The 26,196-nt window shown below is 44.9% G+C and overlaps 2 protein-coding genes across 7 annotated transcripts in view; one reads left to right on the top strand and one right to left on the bottom strand.

Moving 5' to 3' along the window:
* Positions 1-2,211: 2,211 nt before the first annotated feature.
* EBNA1BP2 (EBNA1 binding protein 2) lies at positions 2,212-10,543 on the bottom strand. Its single transcript, XM_072772634.1, has 9 exons — positions 10,339-10,543; positions 10,173-10,256; positions 9,833-10,002; positions 8,694-8,817; positions 7,523-7,612; positions 5,585-5,660; positions 5,016-5,109; positions 2,502-2,664; positions 2,212-2,393 (listed from the first exon to the last, which is right to left on the bottom strand). The coding sequence occupies exons 1-9, from the start codon at positions 10,402-10,404 to the stop codon at positions 2,343-2,345; spliced, it is 918 nt and encodes a 305-aa protein (XP_072628735.1). The 5' UTR covers positions 10,405-10,543; the 3' UTR covers positions 2,212-2,342.
* The window catches only part of CFAP57 (cilia and flagella associated protein 57), a 74,027-nt gene continuing 58,372 nt past the window's right edge, over positions 10,542-26,196 (top strand). Inside the window, exons 1-6 of one of the 6 annotated variants that reach the window (XM_072772624.1) lie at positions 10,542-10,733; positions 10,954-11,128; positions 16,113-16,429; positions 17,806-18,092; positions 19,796-20,003; positions 23,085-23,237. In XM_072772624.1, coding sequence (XP_072628725.1) covers positions 10,972-11,128; positions 16,113-16,429; positions 17,806-18,092; positions 19,796-20,003; positions 23,085-23,237 — 1,122 coding nt within the window. In that variant the 5' untranslated portion in view covers positions 10,542-10,733; positions 10,954-10,971. Of the gene's footprint in view, positions 10,734-10,950; positions 11,129-16,112; positions 16,430-17,805; positions 18,093-19,795; positions 20,004-23,084; positions 23,238-26,196 lie in introns of those variants that run through there. The other 5 variants (XR_012005598.1, XM_072772620.1, XM_072772621.1 and 2 more) reach the window with 5 other exon arrangements.

Below are 26,196 nucleotides of genomic sequence, written 5' to 3'. Positions count from 1 at the left end.
AAGCAAGAACAGCCTATCTTTGGTGCCAGGAACTGCCGGGTCCCCATCTGGGTCCCCACCTAGGTCTTGGTGCCTGGGGTTGCGATATAATGCAATGGGAAGGTTAATCCTGCCTGCACCCTGGTGACCCCGTGAGGGCTGACATGGTAGAGAGGTGACATAAGTGACTTCTACAAAGTATATCTATCTCTGAAATTAAGGAAAGGGATTCCATTTGCTATACAAGAAAAAAAAAAAAAGAAGGAAGGTAAGGTACACAGCTTTCAATGTCTTTAAAAGTGCTGGCAGTAATGACCTACACTTGGCCTTGCTGGTATGAACTGTAAACTTGTGTTCTCCTTTCCTAAAACTCTCAATGTGTTCCACACCTGACCCAAACTCTTGAACTGATTCTGAGGCCCTTTCTTTGAATTCCTATACATTACCCCCACCCACTTAATATTGTAGATTGTCAAAAATAGGTCAGGGTAACACGTTTTGGTCTTCTGAAAACATGACCTGTTTGCTCGGAATTTTGTTAACTGAAATTACTTTACAAAACCTAAATTCGTTCTTTTTGTACTAGAATCATAGGGAACCAGAAACGTCCTTTCTTTATATACCAATGACTCTACAAGAAAGGAAACAATGGGAAAATAAATTATTTTTTCTGCTTAAGAATATACAGTTCTCAGATATCTCTAGTCCTTAATGTATGGTTTCTAAACTGTAATGGAGAAAGGAAGGGCAGGTAAACAAACTTCCCACCCTATCAACAGAATAAAACCCAACATGCAACGTGACCTGCCCATCCATGTCCTACCTATTCCTGGCTTCCAGCCAGAATCGGAGTACCTCTCAAATAGGTACCACTAAGGCTCAGACATTATGGAAAGCCCCCCACCAAAATAATTCCAAGCAGGTAAAAACTCTTACTATATGGCAGGCAATGTTCTAAAGCATTTTACACGTATTAACTCACTTAATATTGACAGGAACTGTATTTGGTAGATTATTCTCACTATACAGAGAGGACATAGCACAGAAAAAATAACACGCCCAGGGTCACACAGCGAAGTAGCAGAAACAGGTGTTAACCCAGCAGTCTGGCCCAGCCAGTGCTCCTGACTTCCATACAGCTCAACATGAAAAACGGGGATCAAAATGCACAGGGAGGGGCTGGAGGAAACCCAAGGAAACAGAATGAAAGGAACAGAATAACTCTCAAAAAACGAAAATCATAATTCACATTCTGAGGTGAAAGAATAAGAACTCTTGGGGATAAAATGTAAAATGAAAGCTAAATATTCACTGAATGATTAGAAAAAAAGAATCAAAGAAATCTTTTCCCTAAAGTGGAACTAAAACACAAACCTAGAAGATCATCAGAAGAGGTTCAAAATTTGACTAACAAACTCCAGAATTAGAACAAACAAACAACAACAACAACAACAACAACAAAATAGGGAGAAGCTATCAAATAAAATTTGCCAGAACAAAAGATCTAGCATCCTTCCAAACACCCTAAGCAAAGAAATAAAACAGGCCCACGCCAAGGCAGGTCATCATGGAATTTCAGATCGCTGGGAGAGGAAAAGCTTCCAGAAGAGAAGGAATGGCAGCAACTTTTCAGTGGGGAGGCTATGCCTACAACATTCTCAGGACAACTCCCACCAGCCAAACTAAAGGCAACTGCAGAGATGTGTAGGAGATCCCTTCTAGGAAGATACTAGAAGATGGTACATGGCAAAAGAAGGCATAATCTAAGACAGAAATGGGATCCAGGAAATAGTGAGTTCAATCCAGATGGTCTAGAAGAGGCAGGGTGAGAGCTGTATGACAGACAGGAAACTATAAGGTGGAAAGAATGACATGTGTCTAAGGAAAAATAAGGATATACAAGGAAAATCAGGCACACAGAAAAATATGAGGTGATAATTAACTCAAGGAAAACCCACAGCTGTATCACAAAGGAAATTTTATCATAGTACACGTAGCTTGACAGTGATGGGTATTTAAATAATCATAATGATACGATCACTGATTCTTGACTTATCTAGAATCGTGATACAATTACTTAGAAGCATGAGGAAGGTGCAAGTTAAGTCTTCATATATCATAAAAAAAAAGACGATTTGGACTCAAAGTCTAAATTATCGTCAATCAATAGCAATCCTACTTAATATATAAAAGTAACTTCTCCATCTTTTAGTCCTGAGTTTTTAACCATGATTGTGTTTCTTTGAAAACTGTTTATTGAAAGAACTTTTTACAAAAAGAAACCAACACAAGAGATCCAACTGTATGCTGAAATCCCAAGTTTGCAACCCTTTTTCTTGGTTCTTTGTATACAAAGATGCTGCTTAGTGTGGTCTGCTCTTCATTTTCTCTCGTGTCCGTTTTCCTGGTCTCTTCTACGGAAAAAGAAATAATAGCACATGTGGTCACAAAGCAGCTTGGCCTTCTGCCCCAAGGACAGGAAGATGCGGGTAGAAGTGGGATGGGACCCACGGCTCACTTACATTTGATCCTTTCTTTCCAGGCCTCTTGAGGCCCTTGCCATGAGCTGTCTTGGCCCGGAAGCTGGATACATCATCGTAGCTCTCACGAGTGTTCCACTTGGAGCCTTTCTTCTTTCCACCAAAACCAAACTTCTGGTTTTTATAGCGTCGCTTAGCGCTGGGCCTAAAAAAAGCAGGCTTACAAGTTACCCACAGCACTGCAAATCCTGATGGATCTTATGGCCCATCAGTATCCTTAGTTTCCTGTCTATAAGCAAAAGCTCTTTGCTTAGAGCTAGACGCTACTGCTACCCAGAATCTCGTCCTCAACCCTGCATTCTTAACTCTTAAAAACTCCCCAGGCAAGCTCATCCACTTATAGTTTTAACCACTAGTGCAAGAAAACAAAGCAAGAACCAGGAAAGGATCCACATAGATCTTGCGGCTCAATACTTATCTCTAGAAAGCTTCTTCTATTCTAACTAACTCTTGCTAGATCATTCTTAGTCGTTTCTATTCCTTTCGAGGGTAGTACAGGCAGTTAACATTCAAATGTAATAAATTTTAAAACTGGTCATTCCGCAGGAATCTCACATTCAGCATATCCAAAATCACATGCCATCTCCCTTTCCCACACTGGTTTCACCTTCCGTATATAAACACCGACTTGAGGTTGGTGGTCCTACCATCTATTCCAGCCTCCAGGGCTAGAAACCTGGGCACCAGCCTTGATTCTTCCTCCTTTCACTCTCTACACCCAACACAATTACTGAGTGCTGCTAATTTATTACTTCTCAAATGTTTCTTCGACCTGTTTTCTCTTCTCTGCCCCCATTACCACTTTTAGCCCATTATCACTGCTCTCTGGACTTTGTAGTGCCCCTTTATTGAATTCTCTGCCTCCCTCGAGTCCATACTATATACAAGTACCACCGTAATTTTTCAAATACATGACTATGATGTGGTCATTATTTTGAGTACTTTACTCAATCAATGTCTCTCCCATGGCCTACTGGCTAAAACCCAAACTTCTTAACAAGGCACACACTGCCTCTGTGACTTGGCCCAGACCCCCCTCCAGCTACATCTCACCTCTCCTTGCCCCACACTGAACTCCCAGCAGTACCAGATCCTTGCTGTTCCTCATGCACAAACCTGTTCTCATCTCTACGCTTTTGTTCATTTGTGTTCATTTTTGCTGAAACCTGTGTCTCTCCTATTCTCCTGGTTAATTCTTGCTCATCCTTCAGACTAAGCTCAGGTGGGGCTCTCCTCCAGGGAGCCATCCTCACACCCTGATCCCCAGAACAGGTCAGCTATTTCTAAAATGTGCTTCTACGCTACTCCTTACATATCTTTATCATGGCATTAATATATTCTACTGAAATTATCATTTCTCCCAGCCCCAGTGTCTAGGGATACATAAAGGTAAACTAGAAAGAAAATAATAATATCCGCCATTAGCCCTTTTAAGTCTGCATAATGCTATGCAGGCATACACTTTTCTCATTTTCACAGATGAGGCAACTAATATTTAGAAAGGGCAAGTAACTGCTGGGGATTTACCCCAAAGATACAGATGCAGTGAAATGCCGGGACACCTGCACCCCGATGTTTCTAGCAGCAATGTTCACAATAGCCAAACTGTGGAAGGAGCCTTGGTGTCCATCGAAAGACGAATGGATAAAGAAGACGTGGTCTATGTATACAATGGAATATTACTCAGCCATTAGAAACGACAAATACCCACCATTTGCTTCGATGTGGTTGGAACTGGAGGGTATTATGCTGAGTGAAATAAGTCAATTGGAGAAGGACAAACATTATATGGTCTCATTCACTTGGAGAATATAAAAAATAGTGAAAGGGAATAAAGGGGAAAGGAGAGAAAATGAGTGGGAAATATCAGAAAGGGAGACAGAACATGAGAGACTCCTAACTCTGGGAAACGAACAAGGGGTGGTGGAAAGGGAGGTGGGCAGGGGGTGGGGGTGACTGGGTGACCGGCACTGAGGGCACTTGATGGGATGAGCACTGGGTGTTATGCTATATGTTGGCAAATTGAACTCAAAAAAAAAAAAAAAAAAGGGCAAGAAACTTGCTCAAAACTACCCAAAATGGTGGACTTTAGACCCTAACCCTAGGTCTATACACTTAACCATTGTGCTGTGAGATGAGGAATCTACTTCTACTAAATATTCACTTAAAATGTGCCAGATGCTTAAATCACCCTACTTTAGTTTTTTGTTTTTTTTTTTAAGTAAGCTCTACGTCCAACGTGGGGCTTGAACTCACAGCCCCAAGATCAAGAGTCAAATGCTCTACTGACTGTGCTAGCCAGGCGCTCCCTAGATCACCCTACTTTAATCTTCTAAGACTGATATGGCTAAAAGGATCCATCACATAGGCCTTTAGCCTTGGCTGCAGGTAGCACTGCGCTCTCTCAACCCTGAGGCCACTCCTATGGTCTCCCCAACTTGCCCCTGGACTGCTTGCCCAGTACCCACCACAAAACCAAACCAGAATCCTTCATACCCCTTCTTCATCTGCTGGCTTTTTGCTCCTTCCTTTGTTTTCCGTGCAACGAGTTTCTGATCCCCCTCAAGAAAATCCAGTTTATCAGAAAAGCCTGGGGGTGAAAAGGTACTTTGATCAGCATTAACACATTTTAAGAAAAACTGAAGCTTCAAAAGAAGGTTGTTACTTAAAACAAAAAAAAAAAAAAAAAAAGGTGGTTACTTGCTAAATTAATTTAAAATTTTTTTTTAATTTTTTTTTTTTTTTTTTTTTTTATGATAGTCACAGAGAGAGAGAGAGAGGCAGAGACACAGGCAGAGGGAGAAGCAGGCTCCATGCACCGGGAGCCCGACGTGGGATTCGATCCTGGGTCTTCAGGATCGCGCCCTGGGCCAAAGGCAGGCGCCAAACCGCTGCGCCACCCAGGGATCCCGCTAAATTAATTTTAAGAGGCATATTCTGCTCCCCACACTGTTCCCAAACCTTAGGTCCAATGGTTCCAAATCAATCAAGGCTCTAGAAGCAGGATATGTTAAAATAGCAGCGGCCTCTGCTCCCCTATATCCTTAGAAGGGAGATATACTGACCTTTCTGATATTTCTTAATGGCATTCATCATATGTGTTTTCTCTCGCTGCCTCTTCTGAAGAACCTCTGTTTGCACCTGGGACATGAACATAGGGCTGTCACACCCACTCCAGACCACCATCATTGCAAGTGTCTACATCCGCTTGGTAACACTATGCTAACACCGCGGCCACTGAACATTTACTGTGTGCCAAAACTATGGTAAAGCTCTAAGTGTATTCTTAGTTTATCTTCTCAGCTACCCCATGAAGCAGAAATTCCTAACACTCCCTGAAATTGAAGCACAGAGAGCCTAAGTAACTTGCCTGAGTCACACAGCAAGAAAGTGTACAGCTGAATTCACACCCAGGGGTCTACACTCTTACCTGATTACACAATTCTGCCTACAAAACCATAGCAAGTCACATCTAGATCTACAATCAATTCTCAGGTTCTGTATCTAGCCCCTACTGTTAGTAGGCATGAAAGTATCAACAGAAACAATCCCCCCAGAAAACGAAAAGCAAAACAGTTGTAAGGATAAAAACAGATGCTTCCATTCGAAGGCAGCGTTTTTTTTTTTTTTTTAATTTTTTATTTATTTATGATAGTCACACACACAGAGAGAGAGAGAGAGGCAGAGACACAGGCAGAGGGAGAAGCAGGCTCCATGCACCGGGAGCCTGATGTGGGATTCGATACCGGGTCTCCAGGATCGCGCCCTGGGCCAAAGGCAGGCGCCAAACCGCTGCGCCACCCAGGGATCCCCGAAGGCAGCGTTTTCAATCTCAATACTACTGATAGCTTGGACAGGATCACTCTTTATGGAGGGGTGGATGGCCTGTCCTGGGCACTGTAGGACATTTTGCAGCCTCCCTGCCCTCTATCCACTAGATCTGAGTAGCTCAGTCCCCATTGAGATGTGACACCAAAAATATCTCCAGGCATTGCTGAATATTCCCTGCTAAGCAAAATTATCCCCAACTGAGAACCACTGACATGATGTTTCCTCAAATTAGAAGCAGTGAGCTAACAGGCCCAAAGGAAGTTTTTCTTCGCCTTTGATCAATTAGGTTCCGTTACTACCAACCACTTAGGCCCTTGAGTTGACCTCAACCATCAACTACCAGATCAATCCAATAAATGCAGAGCTGCCCTTCTGCAGAGAACAGGATGCTAATCTACTCTTACTCTGCTGAGGACTTGTCAGTGAAATGACTCCAAATGTGGACAGCAGCACAGCACCCCAGATCATGAATGTTTATGTCCAAAAATGCTGACAAAGTCTGAACACTCATGTTGATCCTCCTTACACTCACTTCTTCCCACTACCCTGACTTTAATTCCTGTCATCGTCTTTCCCAAAGAACCATGAAATAAAGAGGAAAAACCAAGGACACTTTCCCTAGATTTTAAATTAGAACTCAGACATCCACAGCAGTTCAAGCACACAGGTGCCATTTGTCCTCTCACTTGGGTGACAATCAATGATATGGTTCCTTCAAAGACTTAACAAACATCTAGGCCAGCGATTCTCCAAAGCAGGATGCATTTCAGAATCATGTAAAAAGTTTTGCGGGGAAGAGAAGACAATACCTGCAGATTCCCTGACACCCTGAAGCCTAGAAATCTGTTTTGAAAAATTTTCCCAGGTGGTTTTGCTGTAGAGTGGGGTTTGGCCCCACTGATTTGAACCCAACTCTTCACTGTACAGATGTGCAAATGAATGACACACCTGCAGTTACCAGGCTACCTCCTCCCACCCAGCCCTGCCCCCTCAAGACTCCAGTGTCAAGGAAAGATGGTGTTTACGAATCCTAGCACACATCCCCCCTCTGCAGTGCAATAATCAACACAAGATGGAACAGACACAGGGCACAGAACCAGATCGGACCCCGGCACCCCGGGCTGACAAACACTCAGCAACATCCTATGCCCACCACACACTTTCCTTCTCACCTTCTTCCCATATTTCCTAAGTGCTCGCAGTTGCTTCGCCTTTTCAGACTTCTCCATGGCTGCCTGTTTAGCCTGCAGCTTCTGTCGAATCTAAAACACAAAATGTTGTCAGCTTATGTTATTTGGATCTGGGCTGACCACTACTTAGGGCGCACTGGAATGGGAACAGATCTTCCCAGTTCTGCAAACTGGAGCTCAAAGGAAACTTATAAATCGTGTTTTACACATGAGGACAAGAAGCCCAAAGGCTGAGTACTTGGTCCAAGATACCAAGAGTATTAGGGGTAGGACCTGAAAGCCATCTCCCTCTTGGTGTGCTGGCTGTCCTGTTATGCAAATAGGCCTGCTTGCCATTTTACCAGGAGGACAAACTTCTCCCCAACCCTACAACCTTGCTGACTGAGGTCAAACCAGTATGCAGCCTCACTTCCCTTCTCTAACATGCCACATACACGTTAAAAACTCAAGCAGGCATCAGGAACCCAGGCTTCTCCATTAGACGCACACACTTTAGTCACACTTGTCAGCGTGAGTGTCCAGAGATGTGCCCCAGCTCATCTCTAAATTAGCTTCCCCAAGTACCACGGAGACAAGAGCTCCCTAAAACCCAGTTTGAGACCTATATTGGAATATAGATCTTGGATTAAATGTTGGCAATTCCCTTCCTCCCATAGTTAAACGAGGACCAAGTTCCACCCAACTTTAAATTATACTACATCTGCTATTAATTACTACCTCATCTTAGAGAAAACTGAGACCCAGAGAAAAAGAATCGTGTATCAGTTGGTTATAGCACCACCCCCTGGCAATGGCAGGACAAGAAGTGTATTTTCTCTATACCACATGCCAGGACCACACAACCAGGAAATGCAAAAGGCCATCTTTATCTCAGGAACCACAGTTCTTATAGAACTTCTCCTCTCCTTAAATGTCTAAATTAAGGGGAAAAAAATCATCTTTAAATTTATCAAACTGGTGGTAACTAGCACACGTTTGAGGTAGACGGTTAAGACAGCAATTGTCCTCTGAAAACCACTTCCCTAATATTGGGCTTAGTCTTTTTTAAAACATTATTGGAGATAAGCCAGCTGACCAAAAAAAAAAAAAAAAGCCAGCTGACCACACGTAAGTATAAAGCCTCAGCTTTCCAGAGAAAACCTTTGTTTCTTACCTTCTGCATCTGCTGATCAGACTTGGCCATCTCTGCAAAATAGTCAGTGGGCCTCTTGGTAGGAACTTTGAGCTGATGGAGGCGGGGTAATACCGCCAGCACTGCAGCCTGGGCCTGCCGGTAGCTGAGGATGCAAGACAGTGTGATGTAGGACAAGCTGGGAATAAGCTAAGGGAGAGACCTTCTATTCCTTCTCACTTGCCTATCCATCAGGGATAACCTTGGAGTTATCCATGGTCAGAAAAACTCTCAACATCTGACCTCCACCAGCAAGCACACACACACACAAGTAAAAATGTAATAAAACCTCATGAACTTGGTATCTAGGAGAAATTTAGTCATATACACTTTAAAGAAGAAGGGGAGTTCTGCTAAAAATAAATCAGTTTAAGAGGATGACCACATTGAAAATACCCATGAAAATGGGGCACCTGGATGGCTCAGAGGTAGAGCATCTGCCTTTCGCTCAGGTCATGATCCTGGGGTCCCACATTGGGTTCCCTGCATGGGGCCTGCTTCTCTCTCTGCCGGTGTCTCTGCCTCTCTCTGTGTGTCTCTTATGAATAAATAAATAAAATCTTAAAAAAAAAAAAAGTACCCATGAACTGATAATGAATTCTTATGCAGTCACTGAGAAAAGTTCATGTAAGAACCTTCCAGAGACAAGTTTTTGTTTAAATATCTGAAAGTCCAAAAAAACCTTTAAAACTGAATACTTCAAAATAAAATTTAAAAATAATCTTTTTTTTTATTAAAAAAAAATCTTAAAAAAAATACACTGGGCTTTCGATTACAACTGGTGGATCAAAGGACTCTTCCCTCGATTAGAACTGGTGGACCGAGGGGCTCTTCCCTGACTGCAACTGGTGGACCGAGGGGCTCTTCCCTCGTTGCAACTAGTGGACCGAGGGGCTCTTCCCTCGGTTGCAACTGGTGGACCGAGGGGCTCTTCCCTCGTTGCAACTGGTGGACCGAGGGGCTCCTCCCTCCACCAGGCACAATCTCCTTAGCTCTCCTGAGTATAAAGAAGCCCTTCCTACCCTCAGGCTGAGGCCAGCTTCCGAGAAGTACAGGCTCACGACCCGCGCCCCCACTCCAGTACAGGCACCCGAAACTCCCACCCTTGAAGACAAACCTACAAGCTCATCTCCCGCTTGAAGTCGTCTTCTGGATCAACAGCTTTCTGATCCTTGGTCTGGGGTGTTGACTGAGGTCCACCGACTTCCGGCACGGGACCCAGGGTCACATCGAGCCTTTCAACCCACTCCAGATCCCGCTTGAACTCAGCCAAACACTGCTTCAGGCCACTCTAGGAAATGCAGACACCGAGGCTGCATGAAGGACGCGGGAGGGGAACTGGCCCGCCCGGCAGCGCGCAGGCCGAGTCTTCCCGGGGACGAGGCCTCGGCCCGACGAGCCCAACAGCGCCTGGAGAGCATCCCGTGTCCCAGGACCCCCCGACCCGGCGCCCGAGCTCACCACGTCGTTCACAGCCTTCTTCGGCCCCTCTAGCACGACGTTGAGGCCTGGCTTCAGGAGGCCTCGGGAAAACGCATCCTGCAACTGCGGGGCACAATCGGCAGTCGGCACCGGGGAGCGGGGACCGCCCCCCGCGCCCGGCCCCGCGCGCTCGGCTGACACCCACCTCTCGGTCCGTGACCAGAGAATCCTCAGATTCCGAGTCCGAACCCGACAGCGGGGGGGTGTCCATGTTGGAGCGAGGCGGGCGGCCCGAGGTCCGCGCGGCCGGAAACCAGCGCCTGTTGCCTCGGCCCACGTGGGCCCGAGCCGCACCTGCGCCGCGGGCTCGCAGCCGCCGCCGAGACCGGGACTTCCGCTTCCGGCTGCAGAACCACACTTCCGGTTTGCCGTTGCTATAGGAACCGCTCAGGCGTCCGAGAGAGCCCGGGACCTGTTGGGGGTTCTACCGCTGGATACCCCAGTAGTCTGGTGACCCGGAGGGAAGGAGCGAAAGGGGGCGCCCGTAGCCGGGAACTGAGGAGAGAGGAGAAGTAGGAGACGCGGCCGCGGCGAGACGGGGTGAGGAGTGCGCTGGGGAGGAGTGGGGGGAAGCGGAGGTGGGCTCCGGGGCGGGGCCTCGGGTGTGGGCGGGGCCATGGGCGGGACGCGATCGGGTGTGGGCGGGGCCGTGGGCAAGATACGATGGGGCGGGGCGGGGCCGGGGGCGGGGCCGGGGGCGGGGCCGGGGGCGGGGCGACGCGTACCTCCAGGCTCACCCTCTGCGCTGGACGTTCAGCAGAACCCCGTGCCTGGTACCATGTCGACCGTGGTGGCTCAGTCGCTGCACGTTTTTGGTCTTCGAGCTCACGTGGCCAACAATATCTTCTTCTTCGATGAACAGATCATTATATTTCCTTCAGGAAATTACTGTGTGAAGTACAACATGGATCAGAAGTGGCAAAAATTCATTCCAGGTAAAAACCCTTTCCGTCCTGACACATTAACTGTACGTACCAAATATAACCCCCTAAAAAAAAAAAAAAAATATATATATATATATATATATATATATATAATCTCCTAATCCCAACAAGGTTATTGAAAGGAAGATATTTTTCACCAACTTAAATGTGGGTATAGTTTTATAAATGTAGACGGAGTACATGTCTACCTGCATTGTTTGGCATACAGAGTAATCACACATACATAGTGAAAATCACTGTAAAATAATGTTAATTTAAAAGTAGTTTTTTTTCCACTGTGATTTAGTGAAAAAAATATTTCATTTTTTAAATCTATTTTTTATTGGTGTTCAATTTGCCAACATATAGAATAACACCCAGTGCTCATCCCATCAAGTACCCCCCTCAGTGCCTGTCACCCAGTCACCCCCACCCCCTGCCCACCTCCGTTTCTACCACCCCTAGTTCATTTCCCAGAGTTAGGAGTCTCTCATGTTCTGTCTCCCTTTCTCATATTTCCCACTCATTTGAAAAAAATTATTTTAGAGTCTCTTTTCATTGTCTTTGTCATCAGCAAGACCACTTTTTGAATTGTCTAAATACAGTTTTTTCCAGAGATCATTAACTTCATTACAGCACCTTTTGAATCCATGTATGATGAAGACCCTGGAGATTTTATCACCAGTCACAAATAACCATCTGTATAGTGTTAACATTTATTCACACCGATCCTTTTAATGTTATACACAATTTCCACAACTTAATCACTCTTTTTCCAGTCTTTGTTGCATTCAAAATGTTTCATCATGACATATGCATACAAAAGAGCATTCACTAGAAATATGTAATATCTAAAAAACCATAATAAAATGTAGGTCTGTGAACCCACCACACAGGGTAGGAAATAGAACATGGCCAATTCCAGTGTTTCTCCCTGATTTCGTTCTCACACATGCATATTCACACCCCATCCCAGATATTGTAATTACTCCTTTATTCTTTATATAGTTTTACCACACTTATGTGTGGCCTTATATAAGTGATAGTTTTGTCTTTGCTACTTACCAACTTTATATAAATGTAATCATAGTTGTACATATGCCACTTGCCTCTTGTTCAACATCATGCTTTTGAGAGTAATACATCTTAATACATATAAACTGAGTTATTTTATTGCTATATAGTATTCTATCATATGAACATCTCAAATATATTTATCCATTCTAGTGTGAATGAACATTTGGGAAACAACAGTTTTTTGCTGTTACAAAGCATGCCACTATAAAGTTTCTTTCATTGGTATGTGCTCATCCACTTGTGCAGGGCACACTGCCAGGACTAAAATTACTGGGTAATGTGGTAGTGCCAATTTACACTTCTAGGGACTGCATGAGAGTTACCATTCCTTTCCAACCTCTTCAACCCTTAGCATTGTCAAGCTTCTTAATTTTTTGCTAAGCTAATTGTTGAGAAAGAGTATCTCAATGTAGTTTTAGTGTGCATTTTTCCATTACTAGTGAGGATGAATAGGTTTTCACGTTTATAAGCTGTTCCTACTTAGTCTTGTGTGAATGCCTTGTTCCAGTCTTCTATCCATTTTTCTTTTCTTTTTATTTATTTTTTTTGTAACTTTATTATTGATTTATGTACACTTTATATATTCTCTATAGAATTCTTTCCAGTTTGGGACTTGTGTTTTCTCCTTCTTTATGGTATCTTGATGAACAGAAATACTTAGTTTTATTGAAGTGAAATTTATCAGCCTTTTCCTTTTTTCCCTACCCCAAGATTATTAATATATTCTCCTTTTATGCTTTATACTTTTGCCTTTGGTGATAGGCTCTGAGTTAGGAGGGTGCTTAGTGTGTGCAAGGAGGTTGTGTGGCTGGAGTGGAGTGAATGGAAGAGTGGGTAGAGGGAGGCCAGATGGGGCAGTACCACAGTTTTGTAGGTCAAAGGCTGTGGTAGTCTGATGAAGTGGGAAGCCATGGGGGGCTTCTGAGCAGAGTAACAGGATCTAACTTATGTTTCAGCAGGCTCTTTGGCTACTGTATAGAGAATAGATTTAAGGAGGGGCAAGGGAGGAAGTAGGAGACCAGGTAAGAGAAGACGTTGGCTTGGAGTGGGGGTAGTGGCAGGCTGTAGGGATAGTGATAGAAAAGACTGAAGTAGGAGCAGGTTTTGTGGGGAGCATGAGGAGGTTAGTTCCCGGCATAGTAAGATTGGGATGCCCACTAGGTAGGCAATGGAGATCTTAAGTGAGCAGTTTGATTGATTTTGGATCTGGATACAAGGGAGAGAGGTCCAGGCTGGTGATAGAAATTTGAGGGTCATCCACACAGAGATGAAATACAAAGCCATTCAAATGTCAGAGATTCCGGGATCCCTGGGTGGCGCAGCGGTTTAGCGCCTGTCTTTGGCCCAGGGCGCGATCCTGGAGACCCGGGATCGAATCCCACATCGGGCTCCCGGTGCATGGAGCCTGCTTCTCCCTCTGCCTATGTCTCTGCCTCTCTCTCTCTCTCACTGTGTGCTTATCATAAATAAATAAAATTAAAATTAAAAATAAAAATAAAAATAAAAAAAAAATGTCAGAGATTCCCTTAGGGAGTGAATGTATTTATAAAACAGAAGAAGCCTAAAGAGTGAACTCCGGAGTACTCCTACATTTAGTGCTGGGGAACTGAGGAAGAGCCAGCACAAGAGTCTTTGAAGGAATAACCAAAAAGATTAGAGGAGGTCCACACAGGAGGGAAATATATTTCAAGAAAGAAAGAGTCCATCATGAATGGAGCAGAACTCGGAAATGAGGAGGACCAATGCTATGCCAGGTACCGCCCTGGCGCGAAAGCACAAAAGGAAGGAGGGAGAAGCTTTCCTTTCCCTCTTGGAGGCAATCTCATTTCTGCTCAGTTTCAACTCCCCAGTGTGACTCTTACCTCAAATCTGCATTTTCAGTCCCAACCTGTCCCCGAGCTTTAGAATCACATAAACTGTCTGCTAGGCCTATGCCTAAATGTCCCACAGTGTGTAGCTCCCACACAATATATCCAGAATGGAATTTGTGCTTTCCTTTTCGCTCCCTCTCTTCCCTGAAGGCCCTCCCTCGCCAGATTGGGAAATACGCGATAAAGCGATGATTACAAAAATAATGTGGTGCTGGTATAAATATCTCAGAAACCCAGGTACCTATATTTGTGTATGTAAGTGAATTTGATATATCATAAAGGGTGGCATTAGGAATCTGTGCTGGGACAACTAGTTAGGTATTTGAGAAATGAGAATCAACTTAAATCTTCGTTTCATACCTTTTACCATCCCAAACACAAGATGAAGTAAAGACTTTAGGGTTAAAAAAAAAAAAATGAAATAGGAAAAAAAAAAACTAGCAACCCTAAGAACAGGAATAAAAGTAAAATCCTTGGATGAATGGATGGGCTTTTCAGCAAAAAATCAGTAAACATTATCCTCACCATGACCCCTAACTCCCTCTCTGTGTTCTTTCCCAGCTGTCACCCCTTCTCCTCGTCACCAGATGTCAGTCATAGCACATTTCTCCCTTTCCCTGCCACACCCAGGCCACCACCGGTCTGACTTAGGATTTCTCTCATCTCCCATCCCAGCTTTCATATTGCTTGTCACTACCATCCTGTTTTTGAAATAATCTGCCCCTCCCCCCTCTGGTGTCCCTCCATCCAGAACTGTCTCCCACACAATTGCCGGAGGGTTCTTTCTACAACACACATCCAACCCTTCCAAGTTTTTCTGTGACAGTCATTTGTCTTCATGGTAAAATCCAAACTCTCATGCAAGGCTTCCAGTGACCACAAACCTGAGTTCTTTGCTGAGGCACACTGACTCCGTGCAGCCCTTCCAGAGAGGTCCTGCTGCTGGCCAGACTTGCTGCAGCTCATTTTGGAGCACAGCACAGAGCCCGTGGCATCACTTGCTAGCGCATCCCCCCTGCCTCACTCACCCTCTCTTACCCTGTGCTGAAACCGGGCCAGTTTATTCACAAGACATGGGAAGCATAGAGCCTAGGGCCAGTGATGCATTTAGAGACCCAGGAAAATGAATATAATAATAATAAATCAAGTTGGCATTATATCCTTCTTTATACCAATGCAGTCATAAAATATAATTTTACTCATTTTTAAAGCATTTTATTAATTTTTACCACTAATGGAAGAAGGGGCCCATGAAAATCATAACATGGGCTTGATTTTATCTCCCTAATAAAGTATTTGCCGCTTAATCTCTGCCTCAGCCTCTGCTTTCTAGACCACAGCTTTTATTCTCATGCTTGTTACCTCGTGTTTGCAAGATGACTGCTCTGTCACCAGTTATCACCAACATATTCCAGGAAAATTAGGGGTAGCCTGCATCCATCTCTGGTTTTTGAGAAAGCACAATCTTTACCCTAAGGTCAGTCCAGCAGATGTCTGTGGCTCTCATAACCTGAGTGTCACATAGATGACCTAACTGCGAGAGAGCCTGAGGATGCCAGTAGTTGGCCTCTCGGCCTCAAAAGTAGAGGAGTATTGAGTGCCGGCTGTGCAGAGCATAAAGGCCTCCCTATCCCTCCCCTCTAGACCCAGCTTTGGTTTCCCCTGGCTCACATGCGATTCTCCAGCCATACCCCACTGTTTGCGGTTCTCCGCCATCCTGTACCCTTCCTCACATCCACACCTTTGCTCTGCCCACCTGCCCACCCCCACCCCAACCTGCCATCTGCGCATCCCCACCCCAACCCACCTTGTCCTCCTAGCATCATTCCCTGACTTCTCCTCCCACCTCAGCCGCAGTGAGGTACCCATTCTCATCATTTTCCAAATACCCCGGACACAGTGGTACCACGGAACTGCCAGGAGTGACATTTAACCATTTCTGTGCCTTCCTCCCATGTGTCAAACCTGCCACCACTGTGCCTGGTTCATGTTGAGTCATGATGAAAGCATGATCTGCCCTCATTATCCCCCTTTACCTCTGTTCGCAGGCTCAGACAAGAGTCAGGGCATGCTGGCCTTGTCCATCAGTCCCAATCGGCGATACCTCGCTATCTCCGAGATTGTGCAAGAGAAACCCGTCATCACCATTTATGAACTGTCATCCATCCCTTGCCGGAAGCGCAAAGTCCTTAATAATTTTGACTTTCCCGTACAGAGATTTATTAGCATGGCTTTTTCTCCGGACTCCAAATACCTGTTGGCTCAGACATCACCTCCAGAGTCAAACCTTGTTTATTGGCTGTGGGAAAAACAGAAAGTAATGGCTATTGTTAGAACCGACTCTCAGAACAATGCTGTCTACCAGGTACCTCCCAGCATAACAAGTATCGTGCAAGTTATAAAACCTAAGAAGAGCTTTATTGAATGCTTTCCATGTGCCAGGAACAGTGCTGATTTCTTAATGTGCATTTTAAAATTTAGTCTCTCAACAACCATATGTGTTCTTTTTTTTTTTTTTTTTTTTTACCATATGTGTTCTGTATAATTATTATCTTACTTTTATAGATGAGAGAACTGAGGCTCCAAGAGATTAAGCCACTCACCCAGGATCACACAGGTAGTGTGAGTGGCAGGGGCAGAAGTCCCCACCCGCAGTGCCTGTCTTCTTTCCTCTGGCCCAGAACTGCTTTCCCAGGTCGGGCCCCGAGATGGATTGAGAACTCACTTCGCCTTGCTGGTCCTGGCCTCTTCCTAGCAGCACTGCTGGGCAGTGGGAAGATTTCAGGAATGTAATGTGAAGTGGTAGGTCTTGAGGAACAGGTCCATGAAATTGCAGTTAAGTGGGGAATGGAACTTTCCATCCTGGTTTGAGAGCAAAATGAAGAGGACCTATGGGAAGGCTGGGTGACTGCTTAGGCAGTGGGTCCCAAGGAGGTTTTATCTTGGTGCAGTCACCTCAGGCTAGGATCTGGCACTCAGCTCTACAAGTTCGAGGACTCAGATGGGCTCATGTTCAAAGATATTAGCCAGTCAGTGTCCCAGGAATGGATTCCCTTATTCTCACGAGAGGCTGGTGAATAACCCAGCAGGTGACAACCAGAACGCTCGTATCATTTATCTGGTGTAGTTCTTCCCTAGTGATCGAGAACCTGGGAGGTGAAACTAGTAATCAGAGCATACTTGGTGGCCACAGACTCAGATCAAAAGCAGAGAGAACTGGAAGATTATTTCACCTTGGTGAGGTCGGGTCCAGCATCCCTATTCAGAGTAGAGTACATCCTCTCCAATAGATTCAGTAAACACCTGGTGCCTACTATGAATCCAGCCTCAGGAATACAGAAATGAAGAAACTACAGCCGGTCAGTTGCTCACCATCTAGTAGGTTGACTGCCATTACTGTCCATCCCAGTTGATGAGACTGTGTAGCTCTCACTGATGTGGTCCCTTTCCCCCTGGACAGGGCACGTAAACCCTCCTTTTGCAGCTGAGCCTTCATTCCATTTTGTCAAGATCTGCTTATCCTCTTTTTGGCCTTTGTAAAATGATTTCTGTAGGTTTCCTAGCTTACGATGCATGGGTCCTACAAATATAGTGAATCTGTGCTCTTATCAAATATGATATCAAAATTTATCATGACTTAGTGATGTTTAAAGGATATGCTGAGCTACCTGAAATAAATATTCATTCATAGAATGAGAAGTAATTCCATCAAGATTAGTTTTATCCTTTCATATTTTACAGGTGAGCTTCAATCCCCAGGATAACACTCAGGTTTGTGTCACTGGAAATGGGATGTTTAAGCTGCTCCGTTTTGCCGAGGGAACTCTGAAGCAAACCAATTTTCAGAGGGGAGAACCCCAAAACTTTCTAGCCCACACCTGGGTGTCTGAGGACAAGATCATTGTCGGCACTGATACAGGCAGGCTCTTCCTCTTTGAATCTGGAGACCAACGCTGGGAGACAAGTATAATGGTCAAGGAGCCCACCAGCGAGACCAAGAACCTGGAGAAGATCCAGGAATCGGAGAGGTAATAACATCCCTCTGCACTGGTGCTCTTGTGAAAATATGCTCATCATCCCAATAGCATTATACCAAAAACCATATTTTTTTACAGTCACTCAGAACCCCTCAACCTTAAAATCGACTCTTTTCACCTTCCCTCTGCCTTTCTCATGTTCGTCTATATTTACGCACAAATTTGACACCTATGACCCCAGCCTAGATACATTTCTTTTTATTTATATATGTAATCTCATTTTTTAGGCACTTCAGCTTGACCGGTCTTCAAAACTGCAGATTTTCAAACATACATTTTCTAGTGGCTGCCTAATTTTCTGATTCAATTCAATAACTGGCCACCAAGTTCTTGCAGTGTGCAAGGCACCTTGCTAGGTGCTGGGGACATGGGTCCTCAAGGACCTCACAATTTGGAAGGAGCCAGCAGACCCACAAAGAAGTGCAGGGAAGTTGTAGGTAAATCTGACAAAAGCCTATGGGGCAAAGTGGGGGCTCAGGTCAAGTTTACCTCTACTATGGTCAATAATAGTCATATCTCACACATATTAGAATGTGCCATCGTATGTCCTAGATACTGCGTTAAGCACTTCATATGTATTCTCATTTGAGTCTTTCCCTATATGGTATATATTATCGTCATGCCCATTTTATAGACAGAACAGTGAGGCTCAAATAGGTTAAGTGACTCACCCAAGATCGTAGCCCTGTCTGCCTGGCCCTGGAGCCTCAGCCCTCCAGCACATGGCATATGGTAGATCCTTCTTTCTTGGTAACTTCCAGTTCATTTTTCACCGAACCCCACAGCCATGACCTCTCCTTTCCGCTCATGATTCTATTAGGAGCTTCTTGATGAGTCCCTCTGCCCTCCAGTTTGCCGTGTTCCTAATCCTGCAGTGGGTCCAGTGCTCTAAGAATAAAGCCCAGATTCCTGAACTTGGCCCACATATCCCTGCTGCTTTGACCCATCTTTACGTCTGGAGCATTGGCTCCTGCCTCTATCTCCCACATATGTCTCTCGGACTCTTGCTTCTGGGCTTGATCACAGGTAGTTCCTCCTATCCCACTCCTCTGGACACATTCACATACCGACGTACTCATGTTTGTTCATCAGATCAGCTGAGGGCTCTCAGCCTCTGCTCATCTCAGATGGGTATACCTCTTCTGTAACTGTCCTCTGAAACCCTGTTACCGCTGACTGGCTGCTCCCATCCCACCCACCTGCTCCCTAACTGTCCTTAGCATTTGTCCCCTAGACTCTAAGCTTCTGAGGGCAGAAACTGTGCCAATCTTACTTCTATTGTTTCACAGAGTTGTTTACACAGTGTAATTCCAATAAATATTTGTAATGTGGGAGGAAGGAGGGAAAGAAGAAAGGGAGGAAGGAAGGAAATGGAACCTTGGATTCAAATCTCAGCCCTCCCACTTACCAGTTGCATATCTCAGAAAACTCTCTGAGCCACTTTTTCTTAAACAAAAGGAGGATGACAATGCACACAACAACCACAGTAATAATAGTGACTGCACAGGGTGGTGAATCTCTCCTTGGAGTTTGTGTACCAGTCCAAGGCCCAAGGGTAGCATTTTGGCTCTGGGGCTCACAGTGGGCGATTTCTCCCACCCCCAAAGACAGCCAGCCCTTCTTTCTCATCCCTAGCTGGACTCACCTCGTTGGGATTGTCTCCGTAAACTTTATATGCTATTTTCTCTTTCCAGCCTGATTGAATTTCCAACCATCAGTTCCCCGGTCCCTTCCCATGAACAGGTCATATTGGCCAGTGGCCACAGCCAGCTGGTCTTACCCCAGGTGTTTGCCATCGCAGCCTATTCAAAGGGATTTGCCTGTTCTGCTGGGCCAGGGAGAGTTTTGCTGTTTGAGAAGATGGAAGAGAAGGATTTTTACCGGGAGAGCAGGGAAATTCGGGTAAGGAGGGGAGGAAGAAGCAGAACTGGGGTCCTCCTGGCACGTGTTCTCCAGCAGCAGAGCACTGGCGGGGAGTTTGCTGGGAGGAGAGAGCTGTTGCGCTGAGTGGAAATGAGGACTTGAGCCATTTGTGCCGTGGGGAGTTTTAGGACGGGGTGGCCAGAGTGGGGTTTAAAATTGGGAGGATCTGGATTTGAATTCTGGAAGAGAACTCTGGCAAATTAGATTTTCTCTTTGAGGCTTAGCGCTCCCGTAAAAAATTGTATTATGATATATACTGATATTTAATGTCAAGCATATACTGGCACATAGGAAGCATTCAGCAAATGTTTGTGGAATCAGGGATACAAACTGCTATGAAGAGAGATCGTCTGTGCTTGGGGAAGATCCAGGTGGGCTCTGGGTGTTTGGTGGTTATCTTTAGGGTAGGGCCCTAGAGGAAGGGTAACGATTGACAGGAGGGAACAGGTTAGGAATTGCAGGTGGGAGGAACAGGTAAAGCAGAGGCACCATGGATGAGGAGCAGGTGGTGTATCTGGGAGATACTCTGCTCCCCCCCGGGGGACAGGAACTGAAATCACTCGAAAGAGCAAGATGGGAGCTGAGGCCGGTGAAGGATCTCCAATGCCAGCCTGAGGAGCATGTGTATGATTCAGACGGCCTGTTTTTGAGCGGAGAAGCATTACACTTAAGAAAAGCAATCTGCCTATGGTGTGTAGTGGGGGGGGGGGCGGTATTTGGAGGCACTAGATGTGCGGTGGCTACAAACACTGCAAGAGCCAGGCTTGATTCTGCCCTTATTGGCGGAGTGACTCGAGATGCGTTGCTGAATCCAGCACAACCTCTCTTTCTTCACCGAGAAAGTAGCCCATCCCTGGTGGTTATCAAAGGATGAACCAGACCTGAGTGAATCATGTGTGCTGTGCTTGGTGCTCCACCCGTGAGAGCAAGTACTATTGCCATGCTTAGGAATCAGTTAAGTGGCTTTGTCACTCAGGCCAAGAAGTGGTGAGGTCTTGTCACGGCAGTGAATGGCAGGGAAGGTGGGAAGGGAAAGAGCTTTGTGGAGGTTATGCCTGTAGAACTTGCCCTGAGTAAACGTGGACAGCTGGAGATAAGGAGCTCTCAGAGATGATGCCTCAGCTTTGGGACTGGATGCCTGGGGAAAAGATGCCAGAGGTAGGAAAATCGGGGGTAAGAGCAAGGCGAATGGGAACCAAGGGGAATTATTATGAATTTACACCGCCTGCTTTCAAAGCAATTCATTCTTTTGTTTGCTTATTCACTTCACAAATATACACTGAGGGTTTACCAGGTGCCAGGTTCTATGCTGGGGGCTGGGGATGCGGTAGGGAAGCAGGCACATTAAAAATTCTGTCCAAAGAACACAGCCAACAGGCAAACAAACAAATATTAACTGATCGACCCCCGGGGATCAACGCTGTGAAGAAGAGAAGGCCAGGAAAAGGACAGGGAGTGAGAGGGGGTTCTGTTCTAGAGACAGTGGCTCTGGTAGGCCTCGTTGAGGAAGTTGACATTTGGCCAGACACTGGAGTAAAGTAAATCAGCTGGAAATGTGGGTTAGACTTTGGGAGTGAGATCAGTACGTACACACAGACACACATACACAGTCCTTAGCTGGTGTCTGGCACAGAGCTGATGCTCTGTTTTTACTATTTTAAGGATTTATCATTGTGATTACATTCACTGTATGTAAGCAATGATTACATTGCTTTCGTCGAAACCCTCGTATTAGACAGAATCACTGACAGATAAAACAGAGACAGAGAAAAAGAGGACTGAGGACAAAATCTCGCGTTTCCTAGTGTAGAGTCTGAGACCGAATGAGGACCCGGCAGATGCTGAGAAGTGGTGACCGTTCACTTCTCATCTAACAAACGGCTGTTGCATGCCTACCACAGCCCAGGCTCCATGCTGGATGCTGAGATAGCTGAATCAGCCACGGCCACTTCCCCAAGGACCTCACTGTCTCTGGAAGAGAAGAGCAAGGCAGTGCTTCCTCTTTGAGCAGTGCGCTGCGCTAGGCACTGTGCCAGGCCTTGGGACACTGACAGGGTCCTTGGCCTGTGGCTTCCCCATCCTACTTTACACAGTGTGATGAATGTGGAGCAGAGGGCAGCTCCCTGGCAAGCACATTGGGGTGCTGTGGGGGCCCACCCGGCCCAGGGCAGGGTGAGGCAGGGCGAGGCAGGACGCTTCTCCCTCCCAGAGCCCTCACCGTCCTTGCAGAGCCGGGGGGTTGACGATGGGAAGATGGAGGAGCAGGTGTACAGGAAGACAGACCTCCAGGCCAAGGGGAGAAACTGAGAGCCTGGTGTCCTGGCCCCTGGGAGGCAGGTACTGCCATCACCACTACAGGATCTAGGAAGGTCAAGAAGGCAAGGATTGAGCAGGAGCCTCTGGCTCTGGTGATAAGGAAATTTCCAAGGTTGATGAGGACATTTCAATAAGTGATGTAGTAGGAGGAATTAAGAACCAAGGGGGTGGAAGAAAGTGGGTGGTATGTGCAGGCCAGCCTTTCAAGAAGTCTGGTTGTCAGCAGACGAAGAGCACTGGGGTGGGGAGGAGGGGATATAACATTATCATGTCGACTTGAGAAGTCCAGGCCCTCCCAGAGACGACAGGCTGGGCTTCTGTATGACCCCTTCTCTTTTCCCTGCCCTGTCACCTCCCCATATGGAAGAGGGACTGCGACCTTCCCCTCTGCTGGCCCGAAGTGCGCATTGCTGCACTTGATGAGGTGGCTCCCGCACTGAGGTTCTGACAGATGGGCAGGAATGGGGTTTAAACCAACACTCATCTTCAGGGGGAACCTCAAACCGAGATGTGGAGAGTGATCATTTTTACACATGCTGCTGTCTCTCGGTCAGCCGCTGATCACTGAAAGGTGACACACAGGGACTCAGGGCCCTCCCTTCTCCCCATCTGAGGAGGATCCTTGCAACCATACTGGTCTGGGAGTCTGCAAGCTAAAAGTATCCGCAAGAACTCTGAAAGCCCCAGGACGCACCGTTTGGCAACATGGGGACATCACTAAGAGCTGCCTTGCCTCTTGGGCAGATTCCTCTGGACCCGCAGAGCAACGAGCCAAGTCAGTCTGACAAACAGGACATCCTCTGCATGTGCTTCAGTCCCTCAGAGGAAATCCTGATTGCCAGCACCAGCAAGAACCAACTCTACAGCATCACCATGTCCCTGACAGAGATCAGCAAGGTAAGTCTTCCCCAGCAACGACTGGCTACCCTGGGGGCCAAGTCTTACTCTAAATTTGCTGAGCATGGCTCATTCAGCCCTTTCATAAGAGCAAAAGAAACTCCAATCTTAAGATTTCGCTGTAGAAGCACTCTGCTCTCCTCAGTGGGATGGCGGTTGGCTGCAGCCTCCTTGGGGGACACACTGCAGTTGTCTGTCAGGTTTAAATGGTACATCTCCTTTAACCCTGCAGTTGCACTTAAGAGACTTCAACCTACCATAGACGTTGCACAAAGACGTATGCTCGTGTGCACAAAGATGTATAAATCAAGAAGTGTGTTTTTCCTTTTTTGTTCTTAAATAACAAGGAAAGATAGCATGAATACACTGCAGACATTGCAGCAAAAAAAAAAAAAAAAAAAACCACCACTATTAAAAAGAATCACTTTGAACTTCTAAAAGGTTCGCTGCATTAAGAAGATATTGCGATCTTAAAACTGTATGTATCTGATAGCATGCACTCCAAATATATGAGGCAAAATTTGACAGAACAGCAAGGAAAATAGACCATCTACAATCATAGTAAGAGATGTTAACATATCTTTCTCAGTAATGGTGGTTTCTTTTAAATGATAGTTCTTTTTTTTAGTTTAAATTCAGTTAGTCGACATACAGTACATCGTTAGTTTCAGATGTAGTTTTCAGTAATTCATCAGTTGCTTGTAACACCCAGTGTTCATCACATCATGAGCTTTCCTTAATGCCCGTCACCCAGTTACCTCATCCCCCACCCACCTCCTCTTCAGCAACCCTCAGTTTGCTTCCCAGAGTTAAGAGTCTCTCATGGTTTGTCTCCCTCTCTGATTTTTTTATTAAAATTTATTTTTTATTGGTGTTCAATTTGCAAACATATAAAATAACACCCAGTGCTCATCCCATCAAGTGCCCACCTCCTCTCTGATTTTTTTAAGACCCATTTAGTTTCCCCTCTTTCCCTTACAGTCCTCTGCTCTATTTCTTATATTCCACATAGTGAAACCATATAATTGTTTTTCTCCAATTGACTTATTTCACTTCGTGTAATACCCTCCAGTTCCATCCATGTTGATGTGAATGCTAGATATTCATCCTTTCTGATGGCTGAGTAATATTCCATTGTGTACACAACATCTTCTTTGTCCATCTGTAGAAGGACATCTTGGCTCTTTCCACAGTTTGGCTACTGTGGACATTGCTGCTAGGAAGATTGGGGTGCAGATGCGCCTTCATTTCACTATATCTGTATTTTAAAATAAGAGTTTTATTGAATATATACTGGTATTTATTCATATGCCATACAATTCACATATTTAAAGTATGCAATTCAGTGGTCTTGAGTGTATTCAGAGAGTTGTGCAACCATTACCACAATTTTAGAACATTTTCATTGCTTCTGGTTCTTTTTGTTTGTCCCTGTGGATTTGAATCACTACCTGAAATCACTTCCTTAGGGGATCCCTGAGTGGCTCAGTGGTTGAGGGCCTGCCTTTGGCCCAGGGTGTGATCCTGGAGACCCAGGATTGAGTCCCACATCAGGCTCCCTGCATGGAGCCTGCTTCTCTCTCTGCCTATGTCTCTGCCTCTCTCTGTGTGTCTCTCATGAATAAATAAATAAAATATTTTTTTTAAAAAATAAGTCACTTCCTTAGCCCAATACAATTTGCTCCCACCTACCATCTTTGTGCTATTATTGGCAAATACATTTCCATGCACCCAACAATGCATAATATACATATTGTTTTATACAGCAGCTTTTTCAGTAAGGTTAAAGAAGAGTGGGACTGGTACTTGTGTGCATGCATGTTTACTTGTGCTCTCTTTCTCTCTCAAATAAATAATCTTTTTAAAAAAAAAAGAGTGGGGATGAAATATGTGTTTATCTTATTTTTTATAATGACGTGTGCCTTTATTGGTGTTCTTTGTGGGTTTTGGTGAGTTCATATTGCTCTCTTGGGTCACTTGCTTTCAACTTGATCAATCATTTTGCTCTTGGTGCTTTCAATTTTTTTTTTGTCTTCAGTTTTTGATATTTTTACCATTATGTGTCTGTGGATCTCTTTGTGTTTATCTTTCTTGGAGTTCGTTCAGCTTCCTGGATGTGTACATTATTTTTCAGTAACCTTGGGAAGTTTACAGCCATTATTTATTAAAATATTTTTCTGCTCCTTTCTCTCTCTCCTCCCCTCTGGTACTCCCATTGTACATATGTTGGTATGTTTAATGTTACCCCACATTTATCTGCAGTTCTGTTCATTTTTCTTCATTCTTTTTTCTTTCTGTTTTTCAAATTGCATAATCCTCTTGATATGTCATTAACTTCTCTAATTCTTTCTTCTGTTAATTCAGATCTACTTTTGAGTCCCTTTAGTGGGTTTTTCACTCCTGTTATTGTACTTTTTACCTCCAATATTTATTTATTTATTATTTATTTATTTATTTATTTATTTATTTATTTATTTATTTATTTTGAGAGAGACAGAATGGGAGAGACAGTGTACATGAGCAGAGGTGGGAGGGAAGAAGGGGCAGAGGGAGAGGGAGAGAATCTTAAGCAGGCTCCAGCGTGGAGCCTGACTTGGGGCTTGATCTCACAACTGAGATCATCACCTGAATTAAAACCAAGAGTGAAACGTTTAAGTTGAGTTGAGTCATCCATGTGCCCCATGAATTTCTATTTTTTTAAGCAATTTTTGTCTCTTTTTGATGTTCCCTATTTGTTATCAGAAGTTTCTTTACTTCTCTAATCTGTAATGGCTGCTGTGGAGTCTTTGTATGTTAAATCCAATATCTGGTCACTCTCACAAAGAACTTCTGTTACCTGGTGCAGAAAAATGCAAATTAAAACAAGTCTGAGATCTTTTTTTTCTTTTCAGTGACACTTTTCCTTTAATATTTTTTGTCTTTTTCTGCTTTTGAAATGAGCCTTCAATTACAGAATATC

Source organism: Canis lupus, chromosome 13 (assembly GCF_048164855.1).
Source record: "Canis lupus baileyi chromosome 13, mCanLup2.hap1, whole genome shotgun sequence".
Lineage (NCBI taxonomy): Eukaryota > Metazoa > Chordata > Mammalia > Carnivora > Canidae > Canis > Canis lupus.
The sequence above is the reverse complement of the archived record's forward strand: the minus strand, read 5'-3'. Positions and strand labels throughout refer to the sequence as shown.

Bases quoted from the DNA above. Each gene is read 5' to 3' on its own strand.
- EBNA1BP2 (XM_072772634.1), bottom strand. From the start codon at position 10,404: ATGGACACCCCCCCGCTGTCGGGTTCGGACTCGGAATCTGAGGATTCT. The intron at 7,613-8,693 runs GTAAGAAACAAA...TTTGTGTTTTAG, and splicing joins CTGATCAGCAGATGCAGAAG to ATTCGACAGAAGCTGCAGGC. The intron at 2,665-5,015 runs GTATGAAGGATT...TGCTTTTTTTAG, and splicing joins AGCCAGCAGATGAAGAAGGG to GCCCAGCGCTAAGCGACGCT.